Genomic DNA, 11,476 nt, shown 5'->3' with positions numbered 1-11,476 from the left:
TTCTTTCCTGTCCCAAAGTGTAGCAAGATCCTCTCCTACTTACAGCAAAAGAAAAGGGACAACAAAACAGGACAAATCAAATGCCAATCTCCTCTGACCCACCCACTTCTCATAGAAAGTGGGGTGAGGGCAGGCAGGGCCAAGGCCCACTGAAGCCAGGTTTCAGCCCTCCCCCCATACATCCTAAGGCATTTCAGCCTGGTCACTCCTCATTTCCAAGTAAATTAAGGAAAACTCTTCCAGCTGTAAGTCTCTAGTCAAAGGACAAGAGCCAAGGGGCATATAACCTAAAAAGCATGCTCATCTTCAGTATTTTTTTTTTACTTTTTTTTATTTAAATAAGGAGAATTCTTTCATATGGAAAGAGCTAGTACAATCACATATTTGAAAGGAGAAACAACAGGTACTGAACTGGAGGGAGGGTGAAGGGTAAGTGTGCCATCACGGCCTGGTGAACCCACGGTTCCATTTCCCATCCAAGGTAAAAAGCTCCCCCAAACAATGTCCAAACAAGCTGCACGTTACACCTTTAGCCATCGTCTGCCCTTTCAAATATCTGGTCTACATGAAAAGACAAAGAGAGGAAAGGCCAAAATAAGAAAGGAAACAAAAACAAAAACCCTCTCAAGAACAACAAAAAAAACCCCCAAACCGTTTTTACTACGCAAGGCCTGAGGTCAAAAGCTTGGAGTACAGTTTCGCCTCTAAACAATGGAAGAAAGTCATCCAGAGAGCCTTGACAGACAGTTCCGCTCCGAGGCTTCGCAACAGGCTGAAGACAGGGCCCTGGGGACACTGCTCCCATCTTGGAGGCCACCTAACTGGGGTGGAGAAACGGTGAACGGCAGGTTGGACGCGCCTGGACGATCGCTAGCCAGGTGTGCGCTGGTGGTCCCGGTGGAGAGCAGGGCTAGGGGACAGCCGGTGTCTGACCCCAACACTGAGCCATTCCTGTCCGGGTGATCTGTTTGTCTTAGGTCCATGTCATTTTTCAAACAGGAAGAGCCAGCTTTCTGGAAGTCTGCGTTACCCAGTCATCACAAGACATGACAAAGCACAAGCACTCTAGTGTCCTTGGTTGTCAAAGGCCATTTCTAACAGACCTTCTAACCCAGGCTTGCTCTGCAAGAAGGGACAAGGGACAAATACAGATTTGAGAGGTGACATGCGGCTACTTGGCAGAGGGAATCACACAGCAGGGAGGGGCTCGACCAGCTCACACGCACTGCCTCTGCGGGCCAGTTTGGAGCGTGGCCGTGCCCTCGTGTGCGTGCTCTCAGCCTCCTCAGCTCTTGAGCACCAGTCACAAACCTCATCAACTATCCGGAAGGCAGATCCAGAAGACAGGAGGGCGAGGGGAGAGCTGGAGAAGAGTGAGGCCACTATTTAGTGACAAGACATAGCCATATCCCCCTGGAAGTGGCTGGAATGACCATGGCTTTGGAAGTGGACCAACCAGTTTTTCTGTGCATTAGTCATCCTTCAGTTTTCCCCCTTAAGGAGCCTAGAGCCGGAAGTGTATGAATTTCACGTCTGAAAACAGTTACGTCAGTTAAAAGGGGGAAGCAAAGAAAACCGGACCAAACACAGCTGGCAACGAGGCCTCCAGTGGGTGGACGCGGCCCCGTGGATACAGGAACCCACGCTCTGGGACCTTACCCCACTGAGTAATGGACACTGAACACACACCACTGCAGGGTCACCGGTTGCCAAGCAACAGGCCGCACCATCCAGGACCAGGGCCAAGCAGCCTGTATCAGAAGGGAGAGTAAGTTTAGGCAGAGGTACAGTGAGAAGGCGGACACGACCCTCCCTCCATCTCAGCAGCAGAAAAGGTTAAGTGCTCGTCTGTACCTCTTCCTGCCAAAGGCCCAAGGCATTCTGGCAGGCGCCTCTGCATGGATCTGCACTCTGAGGATGGGAATTTGAAGCCCAAACACGAGCCCAAGCCCTATTACCTTGAGCTTGGCTCCAAAACCACATGAAAGGAAGAGATATTGCACCTTAAAACATCTCTGCACTAAAAACTGCATTTAATCAGACCAAGGAAGAGATGGGGTGTTGGGCAGGCCCCAGGCCTGCCCTCTGCCTCCAGAATTCAATTTAAAATCTGTATCTCAGTGGGAAAGAGACCGCAGCTTGGGCACACGAAGGTGGTAAACGCACTCAACTTCACATGCAGTTTCCTGGCCTCTCCTGCACAGAACAATTCAGACATTATATATAAATAGCGCAGTGAAACATTTACTTCTTTTTTTCACCTAGACCTACAACATCAATACATATAAATAAATTCTAGTGTTTTCTGTTCTTATTGGGGGAGGGGGGAGATACAGGGGTAGAGAAATGGACTGGAGAAAGGTGAGCCTTTTGTTTTTCCTTTTTTTCGAACAGGACGTACTGTCACTGACGGCAGGTTCACCTGAAGGGACACAGCTTGAGAGTCTGTAACAGCATCCAGGATGCAGAGAGCCTTTTTTCCTTTTGACACTGTGCACTGGAATCGGGTGTGAGGGACCTGGACGTGTCTCTAAATGTGAGTGTGTGGCTCCTAGGGGGCGGCCGGGGCAGAGGGGAGCTGCACTCAGGCAGGGGAAGGGCGACTGGGGCACATGGGGAGCTCTGGCCAGCGGGCGGCCCTGTGAGAAGGGACGTCGGGGTACAGATTCAGGGGCTCAAAGAGGAAAAGAAAAGAAAAGCGAGTGAGAAGTAAGGTCTGAGTGGAGGCAAGGAGGGGAGTGCTGCAAGCTGTCGACGAAGCAGGAAAGCATCTTCCAAGCAAACTGGCCCTGCCCAAGGGAGGCCCGGAGACCCCACTTCCTTACGGTGGCGAAGAGCCGCAGGAGGGGACTCCAGCCGTTCCTAAGGCGCTTCTTCTCCTGTGTCCTACACTAGACACAGAGCTTAGGACCACAGCCCGAGTGGCTGTCACATCCCTGCAGGGCGACCCCGGGTGCCTGCTGCGCGTCCTTTGGGCCAGGCTGTCCGGGGCCCACCAGCCGCGGCAGGTAGGTGGTTAGTGCCTCTGAAGAGCGTGTGCCCAACCCAATGTTTCCCTCCCTTCCTCGGGACGACAGACTCTGGCATTTCCTTCTAGTTCTTATCTCAAAACCCGAAACCCAGCACAGAAGGCCTTGCATGAACACACTGGGGGAGGCAGCTCTGCAGACTTTAGAAGCTGCCCAGGCTGTTTGGGAACCACGGTCAGCCCTCCAAGCCAAGCTCCCCTTGGACCCTGCTCTGGCCCCTGTCCTCAGAGCTGGCTGCTGCCGGGGACGGAGACAAGGACGCCCTCGCCGCAGCCTCCCGGCGCCCACAACCGAACCCTGTCCACACGCCCGTCACCACGAGGGACAGGCTGCAGGAGAGGTGGAGGGACAAGGGGACCCGGAGAGAGAGGCAGCTCCGGAAGGAGAGGAGGCATGTCAGGGAGGGCTTCCAGGACAGGGGTGCCGGCGCCCCGCAGGCAGGCAGGCAGGTGCTGACGGGGCTGTGGCGCTGTGGGCGCACAGCGTCCAGGCCCCGCTGGAAACACCAGTGCCTGGCATCTCCACGATTCCCTCGGGTGCACAGCAAGCAGTGTCCCACCAGCTTTAGAAAAGTCCGGGGCAGAAATTCTGTGTAAGTCTTCGGCTGAAAACGTCACCGACGTCACGGGGCTGCCCCCCGACTGCAACACCAGCCCTCCTTCCCACCACCGCTTCCCAAGCTCAGGAGCGGAGTCTTAAATCACCGCTTCTTTTTGCCAAGTAAACTCGAAGGTCAACCAAGAGAGGGCGAGCAGGAGAGGACGCGCTCCTGAGTCCTCTCGCACGGTATCGCAGGGACGTATCAAATCAAACCAGAGAGGCGACAGGGACGAGGGAACCGAAGGGGCGGGGGAGGGATGGCAGAGGACACAGCAAAGTCCAGCTATACAGACATGGCTTGTGGTTTTGTTTTTTCTTTCTCCCTTGTAAAAACCTCAGCTGCTTTTTAAAACGAAAAGCCTCGAACGGAAGTGGCCCTGCTGCCAACCCGCCGTGCTGGGGCGGGAAGCACGGCGGAGGGCGCCCCGGCCGCGGGAGGGCCGAGGAGGGCGGGCGGGAGGGTTGATGGGCGCTGCACGGAGGCTTGGTCACTCCACGCTCGTGACGGAGAGAAGATGGGAACGGAGTCGTCTGCTTTTCTGTTTGTTTCATAGTAAAGCAAGCAGGTCAATGCCATGTATCCACGGGTGCAAGCTGGTTGGACGACGGAGCTTCCAGGAGTGAAGAGGAGATCTCGCAGTCCGGGCCAGGGGGCTGGGCGGCGGGCCCACCTGGGGGCTCCCCGGCCCCAGCGGCGTCTCCGGGGCGGGCGGGGAGCACCTTCAGGCCTTGCTCTCCTCCACCTTCACCGCCCGAGGTTTGATCGCTCCAGTTCGCTTTATCTGGGAAGCGGCTGAGGGGGCCTCCTGCAGCTTCACGGCTCCCAGGCTGGGCTTTTCATCCACTCGGTGTTTTGCCTTTGGACAGATGAATGGGGACAGAGTTACCCTTGCACGGAAACACCTGTCGGACAGTCGGTCCCACCCACCTCCTGCCCTGAGTCTCCGGGGAAAGCTACCCCACGAAGTCCGTCCTCCGTGGAAGGACCCGCCCCAGAGGCGGGTGAGGCTGCTCTGCACCCTCCCGTGGGCTGAGGCAGGAAGAGCCAGGCCCTCCGGGAAGCCCTCCTCGGGCCCACGGGCCTCTGCAGAGCGGCACGGCAAGGCCGACTGGAAGAAACTTTCCAAACCAGTGCACCGCGTGGGTCTTAGAGCTGGCGACTGTGCAAAGGGGCATGGGGCCTCTCGTCCGCCCTGGTTTCCCAAATCTTCCACCCTCGCTGACTCCCGCTTTGTGGAAACCTTTCCCGAGCCCCGAGTTTGACCTCGAGACTCCCAGTCAGGGCCCCATTCATCTGCAGAGCGGTGTGGTGTGCCCAGAGGGAGCAGCCCGGCCTCTGCCCCTCACACAGTGGTGTGAACTCTGGAAGAAAGCTTTGGAAGCTCAGTCCAAGCAACGCAAAGACGGCCCTCGGGGAACCAAGTTAGGAGAAGTGAAAAGAACAAGCAGCCTTCCACCTCCGCCAGCCAGGAGAGCTGTTTTACTAAAACTCCCGCCTGCTGTGTCTGCGCCCTGGAGCCCGGTCACATCTGAGGAGTGAAGAGAATCGTGCCGAAGGCAAGGACACTGAGAAATGGGAAAGTGTCACTCCATCTGGGTCCCACCCGGGCGAGACAAGGACGAGACAGAGCACTTTACTAGAGCCGCTCACGCAGGCACACACGCCAGGCACACACGCGCACGCAACACACACCCCGGCCTCTAGCGCTGACCCGCAGCCCTAACCGAGTCCCAGCGCCTTCACAGCCTGGTCGCTACGGAGGGATAGTCCACCTGGCGTCACCTCCTCAGAGGAACCCGCATCCTCCCTTCTCCGCAGGACAAGGAAGGATCCAGACGCCTGGCAAGAGGAGAAGGGCCCTCTCCAGGAGGGACTCGGGCTCCCCGGCTCCCGGGGCCATGCTCTAGCGCCAGGGCGCGGCTCTCTTTCTAAGAGGAGAGCTCAAGTGGGCTGGACAGTCCCTCCTCTTTTGGCGCTTGGAGACGGGGCTGGAGGGGCTGGAAAGCCATCTTCTACCTGTTGAACGTAGTGTCCCTGCACAGAGCCCATGTTAACTGCTGATCCAGAGGGCTTCCCACTGGGGCTAGCAGAGCTAGGCCTGAAAAAACCAAAGGAGGGGGTGAGAACACATGCGTCACCACGGAAACGGAGTCAAGCCTCCGACACAGGAAACAGACCCAGACAGCCAGAGGGCGGGGGAGGGGTCATCGCTGTGCCCTGGCACCTCCAACCCCGCTCACGAGACGCACCTGAGGGGCAGACGCTGACCGGATGATGGACGGGCACTGACTGGCTCTTGGGGTTTGGAGGATCTGGACCAACAGGATGCTAGGACCCAGACAGAAGCCCTATAACCCGATTCGAGACTGTGGATGTGAGAGTATCTTTCCAGTCTTCCAGGGGGGTGGGTGGGGGGGGTGGAGTGGGGTGTGTGTGTGTGTGTCAAAGACAGATACCCAAAGTGACAAAAACGTACAACGTCTTTCTGAACGGGTTCCGCCGACCAGACCACTAGCTCCCAGGTTTGTTAATCACGTGCCGTGTGGGAAAAGGATTCTGCTGTCGGAAAACTGTGAGCCGTTCTGGGTGCGGGCATAGCAGGAGCAGACCCCACGCTGCGCCGTGCCCCCACCTCCCCAGTGGGTCCTCTCGGGCGCAGCACGTAGCCCAAGTATCGGACCAGGGAACCCCTTCCGACAGGGCATGCCTCAGAAGCCCTGTTTCCAGAAAACCTGGGAAACACTGCACTATAGAAACACACCAATCTCTCCAACCCCACCGAAACACCAGGAAAACAAAAGCTACTGGGCAAGGCTTCTATCTTCTACATATTCTCCAAAGAAAAAAGCTGCGGCCGTTCCTTCTGTGAATGGACACGGGCGACTCTTGTTACGTGCGCTTCCCTTTTCTGCATCTGCCCCTGAGGAAAGCTCTGCAGCTAGAGGGGCTCAAGTCGGCCCGTGGTGGCAGGGGAGTGACAAGATGTGTTTATGCTCAAAGCATCCTTCTTCCAAATCACACCCAGTGTTTGGTGCTGCTGTCTGGGTGTATTTTTTTCTTATGGGTCTGTTATTTTGGCCTATGTGGAAAATATGTTTGGGAAACAAAATAAAATAAGAAAAGCCAAGAGAGTGAAAATATGAGCAGAAAAGAAAATGAAACGGGGGGAAATTCACAAGAATCCCATTCTCAGGAACTGCAGCTGGAGCACGGACTGACAGGACGGGAAGGACCCGGCCTCCCACTCCCAGAGCCCGGGGCCTGATCTGCACGAGTGCCCGTGGGGGCCCGGCTCTGCCATGGGCTCGCGCTCGCAGGCCCAAACTGGAGGAACCTCCAGGAATCTCCCACACGTAACAAGAGTCGACTGGACCCACCCTGGCCGGAAGCCAGTGCGCACGCGGCCTCCCTGCCAGCTCGCTTCCTCATGGGCGAGAAAGGCATCAGGACGCCCTCCCCCCCCCCCGACCTGTGAAGAGACTAGGCACAGCTGACCCCCTGCAGCAGGGCTGGAGCCGCATGGGTCCACTTACAAGTGGATTTTGTTTCAGAAAACACGCATGTACCACACGGCCTGCAGTGGGTTGAATCCTCAGATGTGGACCCATGGATACGAACTGCTGCCTCTAAAGTCAGGCCTGGATGTCCAGGATCCGCACCCCAAGTCCTGCGTTGTTCAAGGGCCAACTGCTACCCAACCCCTTGACTTAAGCCGCCTCGGAAGCCCGCCAAGGGCCCTGGGACGGTGACGGGAGGAAGAGGCCCACAGGCCAGCAGCACCAAGTCCTGGGAGTTGGAGGCCAGGGCAGGGATACTCGGCCGGCAGAGGAAGCCCACCTCCCTCTCCAGGGCGTGAGCCTTTTCTAAAAAACCTGCTGAGAAAGCTGTGAGGAGCCAGGGTCCGTCCTGACACTGTTACAACATCAGCTGTTCCCTTCCCCACTTTTCCAGAAAGTTCTCCCAAACCTGAGCATTTTATTATGACGATGAATAAAAACAAAATCACCCCGCAATTTCAGATGCTCCCGTGTCCCAGCACCAGACGTGCACAGGGACTCGCGGCTGACAGAGGCGGCCTGGCCTCAGTGCCCCCACACCACACTCCCTGACCCACGACTCCACGGCGAGGGCGCAGCTGCCAGCATCCAGGGCATCCCCTTACCTGTAGGTCTGCGGCGACGGCACGGAGCCTCCCGAAGGAACATTCTGTTTACTGTCGGCAAAGTGGAAGCCCTTCATCTCCATCTGAGAGGACTGAAGAGGGACGGGCTGTCACTGGAGGGGCCTGGAGACTGCCGGCCCCACCCAACCCCTGCGGCAGCACCAACGAGGGCCTTGGGGGCTTAGGGACAGAGCGACGTCGCCTAAAGGAACATGCCTGCCTTCCCTTCCAGGCCAGGCTGGAGGCAGGAACCCGCACGTGTTTTGTTCTTCACTAAGGGGGGGCAGCGTGTGCCAGCCCCAAGCACTGGCCGTGCGGTGAACACACCCTCAGCAGAACCCCGGGAGCTGTGAGGGCCACGGCCCCCACACACTCCCGCAGCCGCTCGGCCCTTCAGCCCCAGTCGTGTGCACCTTTCCCCGTGGCCTGGCGTCTACACGTGCCCAAGCCTGTTCACGTGGCCAGACCAAGGACTGCCTGGCATGGGACTGCGAGGACTTGGGAACGAACGAGCAGGCATCAGGGGCCGGGGAGGCCCGGAGCACCGCCCACAGCAGCAGTGGTTCCTGACCAGCTGCACCCGCACCCCGCCCAGGCGTCAGAGCCAGAGGAAGCAGCTCACCTCTCTGCTGGTGTTGAGGACCGAGGGCTGGGACCCGGGTGGGAGAAGTCTTCGGGGGGCCCCGGCAGAGAGGCTCTGCCCCTGCGGCAGCTGGATGGACTGTGGCAGGAGCAGGGGCTGCTGCCCGGAGCCATACCGAGGCAGAGGCAGCTGGGAGCCAGGCAGCGGCATCGTCAGCTGCTGGACGACAGGGACAGTCAGGAGGAGAGGACAGGGACACAGCCGCAAGCTGCCGTGACACCCGCGTCCAAGAGCAGCCACGTCCTACACTTCAGATTCTTACTCCGGAGGGCTGGACGCAAGGCTCTGCCAGGGAGGCGGCCTCCTCACCTCCCTGGTCCTCCCCTCCGAGTGGGGGCGAGTCTCAGGCAGTGCGACGCTAACCGCAGGGTGCCGATGGGGGGCCCGGGCCGGACTGCGGGCATCGGGTCGCGGGTGGGGACATAGGTCAGGGGAGGTCAAGACGCCTCCTCGAGGAAGAGCCAGACACCAAGTGTGTCTCTGTGCCCCTCTGGCACAAGGCAAGGCTCCTTTGTGCTTTGCCTCTAAAGCTGACGGCAAAGAAGACTCCACTGGGGCCGGGGCTTAGGACTCCTGGAAGCACAGTGGAGACCTGGATCCACGCTGAGGTTCTGTGCTGGGGAGCACGCACTGACAGAAGAACAGGCGGCGAGCCCAGGCCCCAGGGGACACTCCTCCAGCCCAGCACGGGGTGGTGAGAGGAGGGAGATGAGCCAGGAGACCCTCGGGGCAGGGAAGGGGTGGCCACGTCTGTCTCTCAGTCACGTTCCTCTTCATCCCCCTGCTAGTGAGTCCACAGTGGAGGGTCAGAAGGATCTATTGGACTTGCATCACGGAGACATGTGGCAGCCAGACCCCAAGGCCCCCTGTCCCTCCTACGCTGCTGGCCCAGGGGCGTGCTGTGACCTGCAGTGTGGCTAAAGGGGGTGCCCTGGCTGCAGTGCCGAGAACGGAAGCGAGGAGGGGATGCAGGAGCTGCTGCGGGGCCCTGGCAGGGAGGTGGGAGGCCTGGATGTGCTAAAGGATCAGTGGGGGCGTGGGGGGGCAGGGAGGTAGGGGGGAGGCAGGACTTGCTGAAGGATCAGCGGGGGTGTTGTGGCGGGGGCAGGGCCCCCGGGATGATGTTTGCTCCCTCAAGTTCGAGACACCAAGAATCAGGAGCAGAGCTGGTAGGCAGGTGCAGAGACGAATCTGGGCTGAAGCCAAAAATCTGGGGGAACTGGGAAGAGGTGAATCTGGGTGAGGCTTAGAGCCACTGGACTAGAGAGAGGCCAGAGCCCAGAGGCACAGGACCTGCAGGATAGGGAGGTGAGGAGGAGACAGCAAAGGAGGCCGAGGAAGAGGCCCCAGGGAGGCAGAAGGCAGACCAGGAGCAGTGTCCTGGGAATTGAGCGGATGTGACTCTGGAGGAAGGCGTGGCCACTGGGTCACATGCTACCGACAGGTGAGTAGGAAGAGGGCCAAGAGCCAACCGTCGGGCTCAGTGCCATGGGAGCTACGGGTGTCCTGGAGGGGTTTGGTTTTTCAAAAACCAGAGGACGACAGGGCTGCCTGGGTGCAGTGCAGAGGCCCTCACAGCCAGCAAGCAGCACGGCGGCACATCTGTGTGCAGGGGCCGTGGGTGGAGGACAGGCCCACAAGCACGCCGCCCACCCTCACCCCGGGGCCCCTTGCGGGCTTGGAGATGTGCTGGGAGCTTGAAGTTCTCTCTCCCTAGATGTTGCATCTATGTCCTCGGCGGCCCAGGACGCGTGCGCAGTGGGGGGAAGGCAGCGAGGGTGGGAAGTGCCTGGAGCCGCGGGGGTTGGCTGTCCAGAGGGGGGCTGTTTCAGCCCCAATCCAGCCTGATGGGGTCTGTGCTCCTCCAGCCGCAGGCAGCTGGGCAGAGAAGGCCAGGTGAACACAGGGAGGGAGGGGTGGGGGGCGGTGAGTGCAAATGATGAGGAGGGGGTCTGGGACCCCGGTACCGGGAGAAAGGATTGAAAGGTGGTTGGGTCACTGGAGGGAGAAGAGTCAGACGTGGTGACCGGGTGAGACCCTGCAGCCTAACAAGACGGGAGAGGTACAGCTAGCAGCAGTCCTGAGTCCACACTGGGGGTGAGCAGAGCAGAGCACTGGCAGCGAAGCAGCCACAGAACTGGGGGGGCCAGAGACCCGGAAGGGTCACCTCCAGAGACATCAAAGCCCGAGTACGGCAACAGGAGCCACCTTGGAGGCTGAGCCAGGGGCTAAAGGAGGGGCGTGACCCTCAGAACTGTCCAACGGGGCCCACGGTCCAACGGCGAGGAGGACGTGGAAGGCGAGCCGGGCCCAGCAACGTGGGGCTCACGGCAGCAATGGTGGGCCAGTGTGTGGGCTGCAAAGCTGGGGTCTGGGAGGGGGAGGGAGGGCAGTCTGGAAGCCTCAGGGAGAATGCCACGGACACTTGCCCTGCCCCGAGCCCCACGCAGGAGGGTGGGGAGAAAGGCTGCAGAAGCGGCAGTGCCCAGGGGAAAGCCGGGTCCCAGGGCTGCTCAGAGGTGGTAGAGCAGGCGGAGGACCCGTCACAGCAGCCACAAACTGCGTCTAAGTCAGCACACAAAGAGGCAGACAGAAGGGAAACACAGTCAGGAGGGAAAGAGACCCAGTGCTTTTGAGGCAGGAGGGACTGCTGAGCTCCTGACCTGCGGGAGCTGGGAGTCCAACATCTGGGAGGCGCCGAGCCCAGCGGCCTGGCCGAGCTGGCTCTCGTAGACCAGAGCTTGGTTCCCACTCATGGGCTGGTAGGGCGAGCCGGACTGGGGCTTCACCATCTCCAGAGGCTGCATGCCTGGGAACGCCGAGTAGGGGGGCTTCAAGGCTGTGCCTCCAGAGAGGATCATGGTGCTGGGTGGCGACAGGCTGGGGTGCATGTACACCTGAGATCTGCGAAAGCCAAACAGAACGTCAGGGCAGGGGCAGGGCTGCGCCCGCGGAGCGCGAGCAGGAGGAGCACACACCAGGCCCCAGAGGGCCTTTCCTGCAGTGCAGAAGTCGGCCCGCCCCAAGCTGCTGACTCAGAA

At 59.4% G+C, this 11,476-nt stretch overlaps 1 protein-coding gene and 1 non-coding gene across 51 annotated transcripts in view; both read right to left on the bottom strand.

Moving 5' to 3' along the window:
* Positions 1-2,016: 2,016 nt before the first annotated feature.
* The window catches only part of PRRC2B (proline rich coiled-coil 2B), a 92,490-nt gene continuing 83,030 nt past the window's right edge, over positions 2,017-11,476 (bottom strand). For 23 of the 50 annotated variants that reach the window (XR_014829473.1, XM_021070407.2, XM_021070427.2 and 20 more), the window contains 5 exons: positions 11,099-11,339; positions 8,415-8,594; positions 7,793-7,884; positions 5,647-5,728; positions 2,017-4,486 (listed from right to left, as the gene is read on the bottom strand). Coding sequence is in view for 46 of the 50 variants with exons in the window: in XM_021070407.2 (XP_020926066.2) it covers positions 4,352-4,486; positions 5,647-5,728; positions 7,793-7,884; positions 8,415-8,594; positions 11,099-11,339 (730 nt within the window). In the remaining 4 variants the exon portion in view is untranslated. The remainder of the gene's footprint in view (positions 4,487-5,646; positions 5,729-7,792; positions 7,885-8,414; positions 8,595-11,098; positions 11,340-11,476) is intronic. The other 27 variants (XR_014829472.1, XR_014829539.1, XR_014829540.1 and 24 more) reach the window with 3 other exon arrangements.
* Positions 9,189-9,274, bottom strand: LOC146407316 (small nucleolar RNA SNORD62). Its single transcript, XR_014832285.1, has one exon. It is a non-coding gene; the product is annotated as a small nucleolar RNA SNORD62 (small nucleolar RNA).

This window comes from Sus scrofa, chromosome 1 (assembly GCF_054392235.1).
Source record: "Sus scrofa isolate SSC_HxYL_T2T_F1_AM1 chromosome 1, Sscrofa_HxYL_maternal_Yorkshire_Landrace_v2.0, whole genome shotgun sequence".
In the NCBI taxonomy this organism is placed as follows: Eukaryota; Metazoa; Chordata; class Mammalia; order Artiodactyla; family Suidae; genus Sus; species Sus scrofa.
The sequence above is the reverse complement of the archived record's forward strand: the minus strand, read 5'-3'. Positions and strand labels throughout refer to the sequence as shown.